The following is a 20,628-nucleotide window of genomic DNA, read 5'->3' on the forward strand; positions in this document are numbered from 1 at the left end:
AACAAAAAAAGGATTTTTTGAGACCTATGATTGACAGCAGGTCACGGCAGGCAGCCAGTTCAGTGAGTAATCATTAAAATTTAGATGGCTTGCCATTTGACTGCTGAGGTCTTTTTCTTCCAATTTGAAAGCTTTTTAAAAAAATAAAAAAAATTAAGAATCGTTTCTATTACTGAGGGTCATTTTTACTGTTCCAATTTAAAAGCTTTTTTAAAAAAATTAAGCATTGTTTCTAATTACTGAGGGTCATTTGTACCTTTTTGCTGTTCCATTTCCCAATGGACATGTAATCCGACCCTGATTTTACTCCATTGCAAATGATAGGATTGTAATTATGATTTTCCTAGGGAAAGAAAAAAAATACAGGTCCATGTGTGCAGTGGGAGAAAACCAGACATGGATCAGCCTGTTGTGGGGAAAAATAAATAAACAAATCGAGCCAGCTTGGCAATCCTAGTGTGAGATTTTTATAACTTTCCTTGACTACCTTGCTGGTATGTCTGTTTGCAGAGGCTAAGGGAAATGGCAAAGGAGCCCCTTTTTAAAGAATTGCAAATAGGAGTTATCACCAGTAATATTTTAGTATAGGCCGAATAATATCACTTTTCTTGTGTGCTTTTGAAACCTTGCAATTCATAGGGCACTTTCTAATGTGGAGTTGCTTCATGCCAGCGTGGGCGTCCTCTGGTACGCTGTTGGGCTGCGGGTGTGCTGAATCAGAACTTCTGCTGTTTTGTGAAACAATAACTGACAGGAAAACGCTTGAGCTGTGGAGAGAGAACGCTTTTCACAATTTTAACCACTGCCTTGGCCTCAGAAATAAATTGGTCTTGTTCTCCTCGCCTTTACCTGCACAGCAGGAAAAGGAAGGTGTTCGCTTCGGCCCTCCTAGGACCCGATCAAGGGTACATTTTGAAACTGGGCTTGAAGCAGCTTGAGATGCAGTGTGTTCCCAAAGGATCTTGGTTCAGCTTTAACCCACTCTGAAACGCCTCTCTGTGATGACGACTTTTAGACTGGATTTGAAGCATTGATTGTACCTGGCAGTACTGCACCTTCTAAACCAGACATGAAACGGGATTCACGTACCTTGCAAAAATAGACTGGGGAAAGGTTTTGCGGTGTATTCAGAGCAATGGTATTATCAGGAATGTAGGAAAGATGCACCAGGGAATAAGGATCAGGAAAGTGCAGCAGGGCTAATGATCCAAGGAGAGATGTGCAGGGGGGTCTCCATTTGCCCAGTGGCTATAACATGCACTGTGTTTTGCTGATTGTTTTTTTTAGGGAATAGTGTCAATAAGATGACCTTGACTGGTGCTAAAATATGTAATGTCCCTTTTGTGAGTTTGAAGGGGGGAACTTTTTCATCAAGATACTGAGCTCTAGACTTTCTGTAACCTTATTTTTTTTCTTGCAATCCTGTACTTTTTTGTTCCCGATGCTAAACGGTTGTGTCTGGGTAGTGTTGAGCTGCTTGATTACTTGCCACTTTGAATGAGGTGATACTGGAGTTTCTAATCCAAATCTTTCTGGTTTTCAGGACTCTCCTGTGAAGTGGTTCAGTCACCTATGCCTCCCTCTCCTGTTCACGGCATGAGGAAGCTCTCTCCTTCTGCCTCTTTCCCCACAGTTTCCAGTGAAGACCCACAACAGGGTGGGGCTTTGAGGCCACCTCCTTTGCCACAGAAGAAGACGGTGAGCAGAACAGCTTCAGCCCCTGACAATTCCTCCTGGAATCAAGCTTCTCCTGAAAGGAGGACAGGCAGACCCAGCAGCCCCAAACTGAGCTTAAGTCACTCGGAGAACAATGTCTGCAGTCAGGAAGCATCCCAGTTCAGCTGCCCTTCTAGCCCAGGGGATAATCACCCCCTGTTCTCCTCCTGTGAATCGTTAGAAAAAGGTTGTCGAGGCCAAGTGCACAGGAACAGAGCCGGCCTCCAGAACAGGGCCACGCCCTCTTTCTCATCTTCGCAGCTCAGTGTGTCTGGCCATCTCTCATCGGGCTCCAACTTACAACTCCACCATCTCCTCAGCAACATCGACAGCAAGGAAGGGGTGTACGCCAAACTGGGGGGCTTGTATGCCGAATCTTTGCGCCGGCTGACGGCCAAGTGTGAGGACTGTTTCATGCGTAACCAGAAGACTGAACTGCATTTTGATGAGACCAGCTGGTCACTCTTTAAGCTGACCTGCAACAAGCCATGTTGTGATGCTGGGGATTCCATTTATTACTGTGCTTCCTGTGCCAAGGACCCACAGAACAACTATGCAGTCAAGGTATGTATGCAACATTCATTCTGTTGTATTTTAAACTAAACTAAAACTTAACTTTATATACCGGGTTAACAATAAGTTAAAAACTAAGCTAACATAACAAGAGGATTAATTTTCAAAATGTTTAACAAATAGAAAAGTTTTTAAAGATTTACGGAAAGATTGGAAAGAGCTGAGACAACTCAAAATTAAAGGAAGTTCATTCCATAATTGGGGGAAATTTAAAAGCCAGAGTAAAGCTAAAATTCTTGACCCCTTGAATTCCTTTCCTAGAAGGGAGGGAAAGTTTAAATTGTTGAGTGCCTCTCGCATATGAAAATCTATAAATATCCCATAGAAGAGGAACAAGAGGAATAAAAATGTCATGTAAAATTTTAAAAATAATACATAAACATTTAAACTGGATTCTGAGATAAACCGGGAGCCAATGGAGACTCAAAAGCAAAGGAGTCACATGGTCGAATTTGCTTTTTCCATAAATCAACTTCGCAGCGATATTCTGAATTAATTGTTGTCTTTGGAGGCAGATCTTTGTGATGCCGAGATAAATGGCATTACAATTCATCTAGCCGAGATAGTATAATTGATTGGACCAAGACGGAAAAATGACGTTGATGGAAAAGAGATCTAACCTTCCTCAGCATTCGTAAACTAAAAAAACATTTCTTAACCAGAGAGTTTATTTGATCCTTAAAGGTAATGGAAGAGTTGAAAAGTATTCCCAAAATATTGGAGGAGAACTCAATTTGTAGGGAGGCTCCAGAATCTAAAAGTACAGTGGAAGGAAGAGGGTAAACTGATGAGGGGGGAGCCTCTGCTTTAATATTTATATTTATTCAAATTTGATATCCTGCCAAAGCTTACAACAGTTCTCAGAGGCTAACAATTAAAATCAAATGCATTAAAAGGAAAAGAATGCCGTAATATACAGGAAAGACCTATTTAATCAATAAAAAGGAAAAAAGAGAGGAAAAAAAGACAAGTGAGGGTGCCAAGCCCTGCCAACCAAAGAAATCTTCTCACAAGTCCCACCTGTGCTGTTAGAGCAGCACTTAAATTAGCAGGTGTGCATCGGCCGCTGATGTCATTTCTCTCATGCGTGTTCAGTTCAGCAACTGAACTGAGCACGCATGTGAGTGCCAGTGTCAGCGGCTGAAATGTACTGCCAACTTGTGCACTGCTCTGGCAGCGCAGGCAGGACTCAAGGGGAGTCTTTAGCTGGTGGGCCAACAATCATGTGCTTTGTAATGCGGAAGTAGAGAATGCAAAGAATATTTGGTCACTTCAGTCCACCATTGGTCCCACCCCCCTCCAAATAAACTTCTGGCTTTGATCTCGTGCACCCTCTTTCTAAAGGTATTTACTCATAATGAGGACATGGGAGATAGCTATCAACAGTAGTGAGAGAAATTTCACTGGTAAACTGGTAGCTTGAAAGCAAGCGAGCCTTGCACAGGTGGCACCAAAGCCACTTTTGACTGGTTCATTTACTCATTTCCTGTTCTGTCTTTCCTCAGTCCCACAGAAATAAGAATTGGTATTCTGGTTGGCCAGCCACAGAAAATCTTCTTCTTTTGCATCTAGCTGTTTCACCAAAAATGTGAGCGTTGTTTGATATCTGTTAGCAGATTTTTGCTGCAGATCTTTAAAGTCCAGTGTACACATCAATGAACTAGAGAGGGATTGGAAGGATTGAGGAAACTCACATTTCCTTTGTCAGCAGGAAAATGGGAAATAGCTTCCTTCTGGCCACTTTGGTCCTTCAAAATAGGATTTCCTGTCACATTTTATGCCTAACTTCTTAAACAATAACTTACTATAGTAATGCTACTTCCCAATCTGTAACACTTAAAAAATTCCCATGACTTTAGATGCCCTTCACTCTTTTGTCATTCATTTCCTCCTCTCATTTATCTAAAGGTCAAAGGCAACAGTACCAGTGGATAGTATAGCACATAGGAGCCAACTTTTCAAAAATTATTGGAGGGTACTAAACCCAATAGAAATTACTTCTCCCTGGACATGGTCAAGATATTTGTTCAATATTGAGGGTGCTCAATCACCCATAGAGCTGGCTTCAATGGTATAGCACCTTCTGAATCGGTGTTTCCTTAGCAACAGCAGCAGATGAATCCAGAGACTAGTGGGATAGCACACATCTACCAGCAGGTGGAGATAGAGAAACTGATTAACAGGTGGTCCTATTGGAATCGGTGTATGCTCACTGACCCCAGTGTTCCTACATGAGTTTCCAGTTTTTAACAGGAAGCCCACACAGGAGAAGGGGGCAGGGCCTGATTCACAGGCCCCCATGATGACTGCTACTGCAGGGCATAGTCTACAGTGGAGATCAAGAGCGAGGTTAAACAGGTCTGTTTCTATCATTATCCTAAAGATGATGTGACCAGATTTGGGATCTAGTTTGAGAGCCACTGTAGTTTGGGTATTAAAAATGTAGCACAAATTTCTAATGTATTTGGAGTTATCATAACAACTCCTCCCCCTAGCACATTCCACCTCCCCCCAAACAAGATTGAATTTTAACAACCAAAATTTGTAGTACAAAAAAAAATTACAAACCAAATACCCCCTCCTTCCAGATCCTTCTTATATTGGACACCCTTACTCTTTGTTGAGTTCCACAAATATATATTTTTGCATATGTGCATGTCTGTGTCTAGTAACCCCTGCAAACATCTGCATGTATATTTGTATACCCTTACAAGTATTACTGAGTGTAATTCTGGTTGCTGCATCTTAAAAAAAATTAAAGCAGAATTAAAAAGGTCCAGAGTAAGGCAATGAAAATGATAAAAGGTATGGGGATAAAAGGCTAAAGCAGTTAGGGCTCTCCAGCCTGGAGAGATATGATAGCTCAGGGGAGATATGATAGAGGTCTATAAAATACCGCGTGGAATGGAATGGGTAGATGTGAATCATTTGTTTACTCTTTACCTGCCCTCTCTGTTGGACACTCGACGAAGTTACAGGGAAATACTTTTAAAACCAATAGGAGGAAATTTTATTTCATTCAGAGAATAGTTAAGCTCTGGAACGCGTTGCAAGAGATTAACTGGTTTTAAGAAAGGTTTGGACAAGTACCTGGAGGAAAAATCCATAGTCCGTTATTGAGAAAGACATGGATGAAGCCACTGATTGACCTGTATCGGTAGCATGGAATATTGCTAAACCTTGGGTTTTGGCCAGGTACTAGTGACCTGGATTGGCCACAGTGAGAATGGCTTGATGGACCATTGGTCTGACCCAGTAAGGCTATTCTTATGTTCTTATTTTTTAATTCCTTATTCATTGTAGTTCACCTATTGACATTTTGAATGTTGTAGGAACCCCCTTCCTCTCTAAGCTTTTTTTCCATGTCATACACACTATAAATGGGGCACAGACCTTTTAACGTGGCAGCAGTGAGTTTTATATCTTGTTCATACTGTAAATAACCTGTAGGTTATTTTGAGTATATACATATGTAGGCTTGCTTTGAGAGACTGCTGGCTTTCCAGTGTAGCGCTATTTCCATTCTGGCTGTCGGGCACCACAGGTTAGCCAACCTACTATGTTCTCTTCCGAGTGACTGAGAATGCACATTCATAACGTAACAAATTCACTTATATACTGCGGTAACAACAATCAAGAGACTGTATAATCACTTTCAGAAAGATAGGAGTTGGAGTTTGTTTTCAGGACAGAAAACAGTTTTGTCCCCTGATCCAGCTTGAAAAGATAGCATTCTATGGAAAAATCTCTTGCGTATGCAACCTTTTACAGTAGGAAATGTAAATAATCTATAATGCCAAGAAAAATGTTTTCTGTCAGTAAATTTAAAGTGATCAATAAGGTATAAGGCCAAACAATGTCAGCATGAAAACCTTAGCCTCAAGGATCAGCTCCACTCCTGTGCCCCTTTGTTTTTTTGCATGTTACCATGTCTCTCCAAAATTTGAGCCTTAGGGCACCTTACTACATGTGAATACTGTATATACTTCACTATAAACCAAGGTAACCATCCCTGCACCCCCCCAAAAAAACAAAAAACGGTTGACTTGAATATAAACCAAGATTAGAAATTTGGGTGATCATAGTGTGACCTCAATTTCCTGCCAGTTAAGCACTTGACTCCTGTGTAGCATGAGTAGTCTCCAATACTGGACTGCCATTGAGGCTGGGAGGAGAAAGAGTACTGACATGGAAAGGAAAAGGGTGAGTGTAGGAGTCCAAAGAGCTTGGGAAAGATAGAAAAGGCAGAGAGGGAAGGCCAGTGATTGAGGGGCAGAGAAGGAAGAAAGAGGAGGCATGAGTGTGGAAAGAGGAAAAGGGGCATATAGAGAGGGGCAGGTAAGGGAAGCTAAAGGATCAAATTGGGATGACATGGAAGAGGAACAGAGCGAAGGCTACATACAGTAGGGTGGGCACACGTGGAAGAAATGCACTCCTGATGTATTCCTGACAACTAAGGGCTCCTTTTACGAAGGCGCGTTAGGGCCTAAACACGCGGAATAGCACGCCCTAGCCGCTACCGCCTCCTCTTGAGCAGGCGGTAGTTTTTCAGCTAGCGCGCGCTAATCCGGTGCGTGCACTAAAAACGCTAGCGCGCCTTCGTAAAAAGAGCCCTAAGTGTTGAAGGCAAAAAATATTTATTTTATTTATTTAAAAAACTTATACGAGTTCTGCTTTATACCTAAGCAGATCACAGGAAAAAAAGCCAAACATAATCATAAGATAAAAATACAAAAAACCCCAGTATAAAACACAATAAAACAATACACAGATAACATATCCATTAAATTCCTTCATTCCTTCAGTCACTGCTTTTTAACCACTTTTTAAAAACTTCTATAAGAGATGTTCCAAAGCTTCACCCCTGCCACCAAAATTAGCCGTAGCTCTGATACTAGCATACCTCACAGGCTGTAACTCATCAACAGATAAAACACATCATGTTTTCCAATCTTAAGGATCGACGGGACTGATGTAATGTCAGAGCATGTGAAAGATACCATGGTATCTCTCGGTGAATTGCTTGAAAAATCAATACCAACACCTTAAACACCACTCGAGATTTAAAAGGTAGCCAATGCAATTTTTGTAGTAAAGGTGTCACATGCCCAAATGTACTGCCACCAAAGATTAAATGCACTGCAGTAGGGCGGAAACCAGCAGGCCTTGAGCATGCGCAGAAGCTCAAGGCCCCCACACAAGCCCAGAACATTGGTGTCGGCTTCTTCAAGCACTAGAATGATAAGCATAATGCCAGCTGGGGGGGAAGGATGGTAGCGCTAGTCATTGGGGGAGAAGTGTTTGTGGAGGAATGTAGCACCTTTCATTGAGGGAGGGTTAGGTTTGTTGAGTATGTTAGTGTTGGTCATCGGGGAGGGGGTTTGTGAAGGACAGAAACGTCGGGCATTGGGGATGGACAGCAGTGCAGCCAGTCATTGGATTGGGTCAGGTGGGGAGGACAAAAGCAATGGCCATTGATTAGTGGACTCGAATATAAACAAAGACCCCCCCCATTTTTGGGCCATTTTTTTGACCGCAAAATCTCTGTTTGTATTTGAGTATATACGGTAATGCTCATCTTGAACACACACTGACCAACATTTCTTTGGTACTGTCTTAAACATTTTGCTTAATGGTACTAAAGTCATTTGTTTGTTTAATTAGTTAGTTTTTAGCCCATCCTCCCAGAGTAGTTCAGAACAGGTTACAAGAATACATCCATATAGAAACTGACAAACATAACAAAATATATCAAACATTCTAAAAAATTTAAACTGCACCCCTAAGCCTGAACATAACAGTTAGTCCAGAAACAAATATGTTTTCACAGCTTTGCAAAAAGACAATAAATTGTCAAGTAATCTAATGCACAAAGGAAACTGATTCCACAGTTTTGCCACATTCTATAAACGGCGTCTTGATTGTAGGCAGCCAATTGCTGCCTAACCTGCCAATCGGGATACACCTCTTTTTTTTAAATCCTCCCAAGGCAAGCCGCCTACATTGTAAGTGCCTCTGTGGGCCTAGGGAGGTGCGTAGGCCTGCCTAAGTTTGCCTAAGCTAGGCGTGGGCATGCCTTGGCCCAGAAGTAGCCTTAGAAGGGCCTAGGCATCCATACGCACCTCCCTAGGCCTGCAGTAGACGTGTACAATGTAGGCCGTCATTTTGTAAGCAAATTTGGCCACTGAGCTTATTGCAGCAAGGGATCTCCCTACCGCGGCCACCTGTCCCCATCGATCATCACCAGCAGGAAGGATGCCTAGTCCATCCTGCAGGAAACCCACCCCCCCTTTTCAGTACATCGCCAGCAGGAGGGATGGCCAGTCCCTCCTGTCAGATCCCCTTCACCTCCACCCCCCAGACATCGCGGGTATCCCATAGGAGGGGCTTTAGGCACCTGGGCCAACCAGAATCTTAGGCCCCATTTGCAGTGCATTCTGGGATGCACTGGGAGTAGCCTAAGATTATGATTGGCCAGATCCCTTAGGCCACCCCCATGTGAGTGGTCTAAGGGATCGGCCCAATTGAAATCTTTAGGTCACTCCCAGTGCATCCCACAATGCACTGGGAATGGGGCCTAAGATTTTAGTTGGCCCAGGTGCCTAAGACCCCTCCTATGAGAGGGGCTTTAAGTGCCTTGGCCAATCAGGGCCTAAGGGCCCTCCCAAGTGCATCCCACATGCACCGGGAAGGGGCAGGCCCACCATTCGTGAGAAGGGCCAGCTGGCTGGAGGCAGGAAAGATGCCCAACGTTTTAACGGGGGATCCAGCAGGGGGGATGCTCATGATGATCGGGGGGAGGGGGTTTTGGCAGGAGGGACTAGACATTCCTCCTGCAGGTAGTCTTCATGGGAGGGTTGCCGCTAATGGATTCAATAGAGGTCGGTCTTGTCAGACAAATTTGATCAATTTCTTTGACTGGGTGACCAGAGAATTGGATAGAGAGAGTGCGTTAGATATGGTGTATTTAGATTTTAGCAAAGCCTTCGACAGTGTTCCACACAGACGTCTAAAATTAAAAATAGTTCAAAACACAGCCGTCCGCCTAATATTCGGACTAAAGAAAAGAGACCATGTCAGTCCCTTCTACAAACTGCTGCATTGGTTACCAATTGAGGCTCGAATATTATTCAAATTATCTTGCTTTTCCTATAAACTGGTGTGGGGAATGGCCCCCAACTATCTACTACCTCATTTCGAACTTTACTCCCCCACAAGGATAACAAGAAATCACAACCTCTTTGCCTACCCGAAGATTACAGGCTGCAGATACCGAACCTTTCTAGACAGAACATTCACGTTTCAAGCTGATAGGCAACAAACTTGGCTAGGCTACTTCATTGATGGTGCCAGGTTGACATATGGTGCTTTTCGGAAAGAATTAAAGACTACTCTGTTCAACAAATTTATTTCATAGCCAGTCTTCCTCCCCCCCCTTTCAAAGCTACCGCTCATCATACTGAATCCACTTTTTCCCCATTCACGGTATTCTGTATTTCGTATTCTCTGACTGCTCAATGTCTTCTTCTCCATTTGTATTCTGTTATTTGCTGGTTTTCCAACATTTTTATTGTAATATGTTAAAACTATATTGCAACCTATGTATATCTTTCTTCTAACTAATTTGCACCATATAATCACAGGCCGCTCTGCAACCTCTTCTCCATCTGTATGTTGTAAGTCGCTGATTGTACAGCTATTCTTCACTGTGAACCGCCTAGAAGTCGCAAGATTATGGCGGTATAGAAAAATAAAGTTATTATTATTATTATTATTATTATTATAAACTTATCACAGCAGGGAGATCCGTGATTAGTTCAACGGCAACCCAATTTTCTAATAGAAACACAAACATGACTGCAGATAAAGGCCAAATGGCCCATCTAGTCTGCCTATTCACAGTAACCATTATCTCTTTCTCTCTCTGAGAGATCCCACGTGCCTATCCCTGGCCCTCTTGAATTCAGACACAGTCTCTGTTTTCACCACCTCATCCAGGAGACTGATCTACGCATCTACCACCCTTTCCGTAAAAAAGTATTTCCTCAGATTACTCCGGAGCCTTTCACCTCTTAACTTCATCCTATGCATCGGACGTGATCAGTGGAGTGCCGCAGGGCTCGGTCCTGGGCCCGATTCTATTTAACTTATTCATAAGAGATATGACGCAAGGACTTAGAGGAAGGGTATCACTGTTCGCCGACGCCGGCAAACTTTGCAACATAGTAGGCAAAAGCTTATTACCTGATAATATGACACACGACCTACTGTTGCTGGAACAATGGTCAACTACTTGGCAGCTAGGCTTCAATGCTAAAAAATGCAAGATAATGCATCTGGGTAAGAGAAACCCGCGTAAAACTTATGTACTAAATGGTGAGACCTTGGTTAGGACCACGGCGGAACGCGACCTAGGGGTGATCATTAGTGAGGACATGAAGGTTGCCAATCAAGTGGAGAAGGCTTCCTCCAGGGCAAGACAAATGATGGGGTGTATCCGCAGAGGTTTCGTCAGCAGGAGACCTGAAGTTATGATGCCGTTGTACAGAGCCATGGTGAGGCCTCACTTGGAGTACTGTGTTCAGTTTTGGAGACCACACTACCGAAAGGACGTGCTGAGGATCGAGTCGGTTCAGCGAACGGCCACCAGGATGGTCTTGGGGCTCAAGGATCTCACATATGAAGAAAGATTTAAAAAATTGCGGCTGTACTCACTTGAGGAAAGAAGAGAACGGGGAGATATGATTGAAACATATAAGTACATCACGGGACACATCGAGTCAGAAGATGATATCTTCTGGCTCATGGGACCCTCGACCACCAGAGGGCATCCGCTGAAAATCAGGGGAGGGAAGTTTCATGGCGACTCCAGGAAGTACTTCTTCACCGAAAGAGTAGTGGATCATTGGAACAGACTCCCACTCCAGGTGATAAAGGCCAGCAGCGTGACGGATTTTAAGAGAAAATGGGATACTCACGTGGGATCTTTAAGGGAGTAAATTCAGGGGAGGGGATACTTGGAATGGGCAGACTTGGTGGGCTATAGCCCTTTTCTGCTGCTTTTTTCTATGTTTCTATGTTTCTATGCCCTCTCATTGCAGAGTTTCCTTTCAAATGAAAGAAACTCGACTCGTGCACATTTATATTATGTATGTATTTAAACGTCTCTATCATATCTCCCCTTTCCTGCCTTTCCTCCAAAGGGTACAGATTGAGATCTTTAAGTCTGTCCCCATATGCCTTATGACGAAGACCACGCACCATTTTAGTAGCCTTTCTCTGGACCGATATCATCTTTTATATCTTTTTGAAGGTATGGTCTCCAGAATTGCACACAATATTCTAAATGAGGTCTCACCAGAGTCTTATACAGAGGCATCAATACCTCCTTTTTCCTAATGGTCATACCTCTCCCTATGCAACCTAGCATCCTTCTAGCTTTCGCCGTCAAATTTTCAAACTGTTTGGCCACCTTAAGATCATCATATATAATTACATCCAAGTCCCGCTCTTCTGTCGTGCGCACAAGTTCTTCACCCCCTAAACTTTATCATTCCTTCGAGTTTTTGCAGCCCAAATGCATGACCTTGCATTCCTCAGTATTAAATTTTAGCGGCCAAATTTCAGACCATTCTTCAAGTTTCACCAGGTCTTTCACACCATCCGGCGTGTCTACTGTATTGCAGATTTTGGTATCATCCGCAAAGAGGCAAATCTTACCCGACAACCCTTCAGCAATATCATTTACAAAAGTGTTAAAAAGAACAGGCCCAAGAACAGAACCTTGAGGCATACCACTGGTAACATCCCTTTCCTCAAAGTGATCTCCATTGATCACTACCTTCTGTCGCCTTCCACTCAACCAGTTCCTGACCCAGCCCGTCACTTTGGGACCCATCCCAAGGGCACTCAGTTTATTTATTAGACATCTGTGTGGAACACTTGTCAAAGGCTTTGCTAAAATCTAAATATACCACATCTAGCGCACATCCTCTATCCAATTCTCTGGTCACTCAGTCAAAGAAATTGATCAGACATTGGTTAGAAATGCTGGTTAGAGAATCAGGTTATTAGACGGAGACACAATTCTCTATAGGACGCCTGTGTGTGATTCTCAAAAGCTGCTTAGGCAGCTTCTGAGACTTGGCATCATATACAGAATCTGGCCCTAAGTTTCCAAGTTTATTCAAGTAAAAAATGTCTAAGTGGCTTGTAGTCTAAATCTCAGAGGGTGGAAGGGATGTGCTAATCTAGACATGACAGTGGAGGGACAAGGAAGGAACTACAATATTTAAAAGAATATTTGGGTAAGGTAACACAAAAGGTAATATTTCTGGGTGTCAGGTCAAAAGCGCTCCGGGACAAAGGCACGCACAGACAATTGAACGCAACGCGGAGGCGCACGTCATAGAAAATTACTGTTTTTACGGCTCCGACGGGAGGGGCGTGGGGGGAACCCCCCCACTTTACTTAATAGAGATCGCGCCGTGTTGTGGGGGGTGTGGGGGGTTGTAACCCCCCACATTTTACTGAAAACTTTACTTTTTCCCTGTTTTTAGGGAAAAAGTTAAGTTTACAGTAAAATGTGGAGGGTTACAACCCCCCAAACCTCCCATAACGCCGGCGCGATCTCTATTAAGTAAACTGGGGGGGCTCCCCAACAAAAACCCCCGTCGGAGCCCCTAAAAACTGTAATTTTCTTCGGCACACACCTTTGTCTTTCACGGGGTTGTCTATGAACCATATTTCTTCATCTAGTGTACTGCGGCAATTAAAGCCTGTTCTGACTGCAGATAATCTAGCAAAACTAATTCATGCTTTTATTCCTAGTCGGCTAGATTACTGTAATACATTATTTCTAGGATCAAGCATAGTCAACCTCTCCCACCTACAGGTAATCCAAAACACTGCGGCCGGGCTTCTAACAGGCGTTTACAGTACTGACCACATTATGCCAGTACTATTTGAATTGCACTGGCTGCCGATAACCAAATGAATTGAATTTAAGCTGCTTTGTCTAGTCTTCAAAGCCTGGAATCTTCCAGAATATCTGTACAAGAAATTGGCCAGATATCAACCTAATGGAGTTCTAAGATCATCTCAACATGACTGATTTTGACATCCCAGGCCTGAGAGATATAAAACTATAATCAACTAGAAAGAGAGCCTTTTCATATGTTCCAATCTATGTAGCTCCATACTTCAAGGATTCATTGAAGAAATACCTTACTTTTCCTTCTAGAAACAATTGAAATCAACTCTGTTCCACCAACACTATGGAATTCTATGCGATTACTCACCATGGTCTATGTATGAATGTACAATGACTCTCATTCTTATTGATCTTTGTGTCTCTGATTCTCATATCTTCATTACCCCCGCCCTCTCTCATCTCCTGCGCTTTCATGCCTTCTATCGACCCTTTCACCTTTCTTCTACCCTCTGATAGTTTGTAAATATGTAACTCCTATCCCTAATGAATTTTAAGGTGGTTGGTTGTTTTTTGTAACCTCCACTTCAGTTTTCCATCATTGCAGCAAATACAGTATTAAGGCACTTGCTAGAGCATAAAACATCTGTTCCAATGGTTTCAGGTTTATTTAAAAATTTGATATACCGCCTTATCAAAATTCAAAGCGGTTTTACATAATATAAAAACAAAAAATGAAAAGGGCATGAGTTAAAAACAAATTACAATTAATATTACAAACAATAAAACGCACAGACAAACATTAACATACCGATACAAAATGGAGAAGGGTAGAAAGAGGGAGAAGGATCAAAACAAAAGGGAGGGGAACAAAAAAATAAATAATCTGGTACTTTGTAAAATAGGTTAAAATGATTAAAAAATGGCAAGGAACAAGTTTCCATTGCTGTCCTTAAAGGGACTGTTATACTCCAAATGCGTCTTTAAAAAGAAAGGCCTTCAAGTTACTTTTAAATTGATCAAGTGATGAAATTTCTCTTATATAATTTGGTGTTGAGTTCCAGATGATAGGGGCCGTAACAGAGAAGATATTAGTGTGCATAGTGTTAATATGTCTTAAAGAGGGAATGGATAGCAGGTTATTATTCTTTAACTGTTCCTTCTAAGTCAGATTCTCATGTTGAGTATGTGAGAGAGGGTTAGGGTTAGAACTCTGACTTTTTAGCACATAGCACCGGGATCCGTACCCAATGCAGGGCACAAGGATTCACATCAACTGAAATCTGGAGTAAATCATCACACTTAAATTAGGCACAGATCCCCCAAATTCTCTCATACTACGCATCTTTAATGAGCACCCTTGCCATGCCCATGCTCCCTTTTCAGGTGCACGCTAAAAAATTTGCTCACGCATCTGTATAGAATAGCACTTAGCAAAATGCGTGTGTAAATACAAATTGTTGTCAATTGGTGTCAATAATTAATACACAATTACTGGCACTAATTGACTCTGCAATTAAATTAGGCACACACCTTCGTCCGTTAAAAATATTTCGGGGGGATAGATTGAGGAGGTTCTGGAGGTGGATCTGACCATGATGTTGGAAATGTCTATTCAGGAAACTACACCGAGAGCAAACTTAATGGTTGCTTTCAGAAGTAGTGAGAACAGGAATATGGTATTAATAAAACGTCTTCAGGAAGAGGTCAGCCCATTTTCATAGTTCACTAGTTAATGTTTTTCATGACGTATCCCATAGGACTCAGATGATCCGTCGGGATTTTCTTTAATTAAGGCTTAGAGCTTTGTCCCTAGGTATGACCTTGAAGTCTTCCAGACTGTGTCAGGTAAACTTTCAGAGGAAGGAATATACTTTTCTTGATCCCTTACAATTAGAGAAGCTAATACTTTCTCAAGAAGCCAAAGGGGTTAATTTGATGTCATCTGAGAGGTGAGTTGGTTGGAAGAAAACCAATATCCTTTGGGGACAGGGTTAACATTAGACATTTGTCCTGGATTTCTTTTGATTTTATTGTTGTTTGAAGTTTTAAGGCTAATTTATTTTTCCTTTCTCTTCTTAAGATTTGGAGGGAAGTAATTTATTTTATGTACGAGTACTTAAAGTATATTTGGTTTTGGATTTTGTTATGATATGACTGCATTTTGTGAATTATTAAAACAATAAAATTAAAAGCTGGGCACATACAATTTTGAGCACCATCTATAGAATTGGGGAGGGGCTAGTGTGTCTGTTTCTGGAGACATCAGTGGAGAACTCTCTGACATCAGAAGATGACACTCCTGGCAGCCAATGGCTGCTCTTTAAAGAGAACAAATTCCCCATTCCAGGTTCTGGTCTCTTGTGCTGTGGTGAATGAGGACTTGAGCAATAAACGGAGCGCACAAACTACTAGACAGTCTCCTTTCTACGTGATATCTTTCATTGTTAAAATACCATTCCTCTTTGCCTTCTGCCATCTATAAGGGCTTATTTTTTTTGAAGCATCTATGGCACTTAGCTGTCTAGATTAATGTACATGTAAATGGCAATTTCAGAAAGCCACTATTTACAGTACATATGGCGATCTCCACCATACATATATTTCAAGAGGGCGTGGTGCAGGACAAAAATCTGTTTGTAAAATGGAATACACATCTATGTGGGAAAAACTGGCCACTGTTTTTACACCATCTCAATGACATGTACAGATTTTTTTAAGTGCTCATTTTTGCCAGGGATGTACACAAGAGATTAAGGAGTCTTTACACAAAGCTGCATAAGAAGGGGCCTTAGCCTGCCCTCATGTGGGTTTTCCCATGCGCTAAGGCCATTTTTACCATAGTTGTAATATGGGTGATGATTTTTTTTTTTTTGTCATTTTTTTGCATTACTGGTCATGCGCTGTTGTTACCATTAGCACGCAAGAATTTAAAATATTACCGCATGAGCACTTACTGACACCTGGTTTGCAGGCAGTAAGGGTTCATGCGGTATTCCTGCACTAAACAGCGTATGCTAATATGGATGCAATAATTGTTTAGGGCAAGAATACCCACTCTCCACCCTGCTGACATGCCCCCTCCCAAAAATACTGATTTTGCAGGTTAGCGTGCACTAACGTGGCAGTTACCATGGGAGCATGTCCCACGGTACGTTATATTAAACTGTATTTGGCGCATAATAGTGCCTAACGCAGCTTAGAGAAATGCCCTACCCCCCCTCACTACCACCACCAATTCTATATATGGCGCCTAAAAATTTGTGCCGACTAGTGTGTCGCTAAGCATGATTCTATAAAAGGTGCACACACCTTATAGAATCGCACATAGCTCCAGTGCATCGTATAATGTAGACTAAAGCCAGGTTTAAGTGCCTGCACCTAAGGTGTGTGTACACATCGGCATATAACTTGTAAGAGCGCCCACAATCCGCCCCCTTTTCAGATTCACACGCCTACCAAGTTGCATGCGTTAACTTTTAATTAATGAGCATCAATTATGAGGTTTTAATTGCCAGTTATCAGCGCTGATTGGGCCCATTGAGTTGTGTGCATACATTGGCTGTGCATACCAATGCCATGTATACAACTTTAGGTGCCATATACAGAATTTGTGGGTAAGGGAGTAATTTTTCAGTGGTTATGCCACTTATCCATTTATTTATTACTAGTTTTTTAGCCCATTACATTAACGGGTGCTAGCAGCGTCACCTCCACAATTCTCAAACCAGGCCTTCCTCCTTCCCTTTCCAATCCCGATGCAATGCCACTTATTACCTACTTCTCTCCTCCTGGTCGAGGAACTAACCGGACCCTCTCCTTCCTTCTTTCCCTCCTACCCTGAACTTTTTGACTTCCTGGATTTTCCCCTTTGCCTCCTCCCCGATGTTTTTGACATGGCCCTCCCTCTCGCCTTAACTTCCCCCATTACATTTCTCCAGCCCTCTAAGAATCCCCTACACCCTCGCCCTTCATCTCCTGCTGTCTGGCCGACTGGCAAAATTATTTGTAAGTTTAAAGTTGCCGCTGCGGCTCCTCTCACGATCCCCGCCTGCGTTGGACTTCTGACGCAGGTGGGGATCGTGAGAGGAGCCGCCGCCACGTCTTTGAACTTAAAAATACACTACAGTAAGGCACTAAGGGAGCAGGGAGCAGGCCAGACCGAACAACATCATCTTGAGGTCCGCACTACTACCTGCCAGGGACCTACTGATCACAGAAAACGGAACACCAAGTAGGAGTGCGCATGCGCGCTTAGGGTTTTATTATTATAGATTTATTTTCTACATGTATATTTTTAAACTGACTCCTTAAGCTGGACCTGCCAATAAACACACAAAGCACTTCTTTGTGTCCCTACTGGTGTTTTACAAAAGGCTCTGCGTTTAGTGGAACCTTTTATACACTACTGCCAGAACGAGCACATCCTGACTTGGACACCTCAATTCCAATCTGAATGTCTTATGTAAAACGGTCTTTTAAGTGTACTATATATTTCTTGCCGTGGTTTATTAATCCTTTTTTTTTTTTTCATAATTTATTAAACAGATTTGCAAAGCACAAGAATCTAAAACTGCTTCCTACTGCAGCCTCTCCTTGCCAATCCACTTTAACATCCAGCAGGACTGTGGGCATTTCTTGGCATCCGTGCCCTCCAGTATGATCCAGTCAACTGATATATTAAAAAGCACTTCAGCTACGAGCAGCACCTCTCCTTCACTCCCCACCAGCGAACACGAGTGTGTCGTGGTCATCACCAGAGAGGTGCCACACCAGACAGCAGCAGACTATGTAAAGGATTCTGTGTCTGGCCATAGCGCCCTGCCGGAAATATATGAACGGCGAGTGTGTCTTTTGCTGCTGCAGCTGTGCAATGGCCTAGAGCACTTGAAGGAACATGGTATCATCCACCGGGATCTCTGTCTTGAAAACCTGCTGCTTGTTCATTGCAAGCCCTCTCCCGGCTGTGGTAAGCCCAAGGATGACAAGCACTTGCCACGGCTCATTATCAGTAATTTTTCCAAAGCAAAACAGAGGTCTGGTGCCGTGGACTCCAAGCTGAAAAAGGATCAGGCCCGGCTGGCTCCGGAGATCGTATCCGCCTCTCAGTACAAAAAATTTGATGAATTTCAAACAGGTATCCTCATCTATGAACTCCTTCACCAGTCTAACCCTTTTGAGGAGAGGACTTTCCTTAGGGAGCAGGAGTACAGTCAGGAAGATCTCCCACCACTACCCAACCTCTCCATCTACTCCCAGGGCCTCGAACGGCTCGCCCGCCTGCTGCTGGAGGCAGACCCAATCAAACGCATCCGCATCACCGAGGCAAAAAAGATCCTGCAGTGCCTGCTCTGGGGTCCCAGGAAAGACTTGGCCAGTCAGCCCTTTTGTCACGAAGATGCGCTTCACGTTGCCTTGCAGAACTGGATTGACATGAAACGGGCACTGATGATGATGAAGTTTGCTGAGCGGGCCTTAGACCCCGGGCGGGGCATTGAGCTGGAAGACTGGCTGTGCTGTCAGTACTTAGCTTCTGCATATCCATGCTTTCTATACCATACACTCCGACATCTCCAGTTACTGTGATCTGCCACTGCAGGCCTTAAATGAGGTCTGCAGTAACCAGGAATACTATAGTGCCACTAACTTCTATTTCCAGAAAATCTAGACTACTACAATTCTCAAATGTTCTGACCAAAACCAACCCGCTTTTGTGTTAAAGAGGACTAAACTCTGCAGCCATCTGTTGCAATCACTGTGAGCACTCTTAAATGTGAACAATATTGTAAATTGTAGATGTCTAGCCTTCAAGGATTTTTCTGTTTTGCCAAATGTTTTTTTTGTTTGTTTGTTTTGTTTAATGGAAACAAAAAGTCCTCTGAAATTTCAGAGGTAATATAGCAGATATGCTACAAATTTTATGCCAGTCGGGTACTGCTAAACAATAAAGAGTGACATGTTGGTTTTTGCATCTCTGTCTTATACCAAAGTCTGGTCATTCTGAAGGTAGACGGTTTCATAAGGCAGCACATTGGCTTCCTCGGGCCAGCCTGTAGGATGCCAGGCTTGCAGGTCTACAGGACTAAAAAATCCTGAGCTGTATTCCCTTGCCAGAAAGGAATAGCAGGTTAACTGCATGTGTTTATTGAAAAGGTGTATAGCTCGCCATTTCTTAAAAATTCAATGTGGGTGTTAAGAAGAACATAAGAAGTTGCCTCCGCTGAGGCAGACCAGAGGTCCATCTCGCCCAGCAGTCCGCTCCCGCGGCGGCCCATCAGGCCTATTGCCTGAGCAGTGGTCCCTGACTATCCCTATGACCTACCTCTACTCCTATATGTACCCCTCAATTCCTTTATCCTCTAGGAACCTATCCAAACTTTAGAAAATATTTTTTAAGGGTTGGCGTGCATCAAAATTTCTCTGCATCATCTACTGGGTCTGCATGTGAGTTCAAGGGACAGCGAGGAAGGACACCCAGCAAATAATGCAAAATCTGTTACCACAATAAGATGTTTAGTAGAGCTTCTTAACACTTTTCCAATAAACAGAATGTAAAGAATTACACAAAAGGGATTGATGTGCATCTGAAGGGCATTTCCTTATCCACTGAATATTTTAGTTGAGTTCAAGGGCCAGAATTATCAGATCAGTGTTTTAAGAGAACCGGGCCTATTGGAAGCTGTAGAATGCTGACACCTGTGGGATTCCAAAAGCATCTCTTCCCCGCACCCCACCCCCACCATCTCCAAGCAACTCAAGTAGATGAAGCTCTGCCTCACACTTATTATACACCCATTTCCCAAAAATACACTTAACCTCAGACCTACACACAAATGTCCACTACATAAACACAAACGTACACATCTCGCACCACCCCTTACCTTGTTTAGGCACACATGTGGACTCCCGTATACTCAAACCTCTCACACTGAAATTACACCCTTCCCTCTCCCATTTATAAGCATCTCCACATCTTAAACAAAACTTCCCATACAGACTCCACCTCCTACTTACATAGAAACATGATGGCCAAATGGCCCATCTAGTCTGCCCATCCTCTCTCTTAAGAGATCCCACCTGCCATCCCACACCTTCTTGAATTCCAACAGTCTCTGTCTCCACCACTTCTTCCAGGAGACTGTTCTATGCCTCTACCACCCTTTCTGTAAAAAAAAAAAAAAAAAATGTATTTTCTTAGATTACCTTTTAACTTCATCCTATGCCCTCTCATTACAGAGCTTCCTTTCAAATGAAAGAGACTCGACTCATGCGCATTACCGCTATATAGGTATTTAAACATCTCTATCATATCTCCCCTTTCCTGCCTTTCCTCCAAAGGGTACAGATTGAGATCTTTAAGTCTGTCCCCATATGCCTTATGACGAAGACCACGCACCATTTTAGTAGCC

The 20,628-nt window shown here is 42.9% G+C and overlaps 1 protein-coding gene across 1 annotated transcript in view; it reads left to right on the forward strand.

The window, feature by feature from the left end:
• The window catches only part of PRAG1 (PEAK1 related, kinase-activating pseudokinase 1), a 106,395-nt gene extending 87,205 nt beyond the window's left edge, over nucleotides 1–19,190 (forward strand). Inside the window, exons 5-6 of the mRNA XM_033915548.1 lie at nucleotides 1,544–2,280; nucleotides 17,768–19,190. Of these exons, the coding sequence (XP_033771439.1) occupies nucleotides 1,544–2,280; nucleotides 17,768–18,805 (1,775 nt within the window). The 3' untranslated portion in view covers nucleotides 18,806–19,190. The remainder of the gene's footprint in view (nucleotides 1–1,543; nucleotides 2,281–17,767) is intronic.
• The last annotated feature ends 1,438 nt before the right edge of the window (nucleotides 19,191–20,628 follow it).

This window comes from Geotrypetes seraphini, chromosome 1 (assembly GCF_902459505.1).
Source record: "Geotrypetes seraphini chromosome 1, aGeoSer1.1, whole genome shotgun sequence".
Classification (NCBI taxonomy): domain Eukaryota; kingdom Metazoa; phylum Chordata; class Amphibia; order Gymnophiona; family Dermophiidae; genus Geotrypetes; species Geotrypetes seraphini.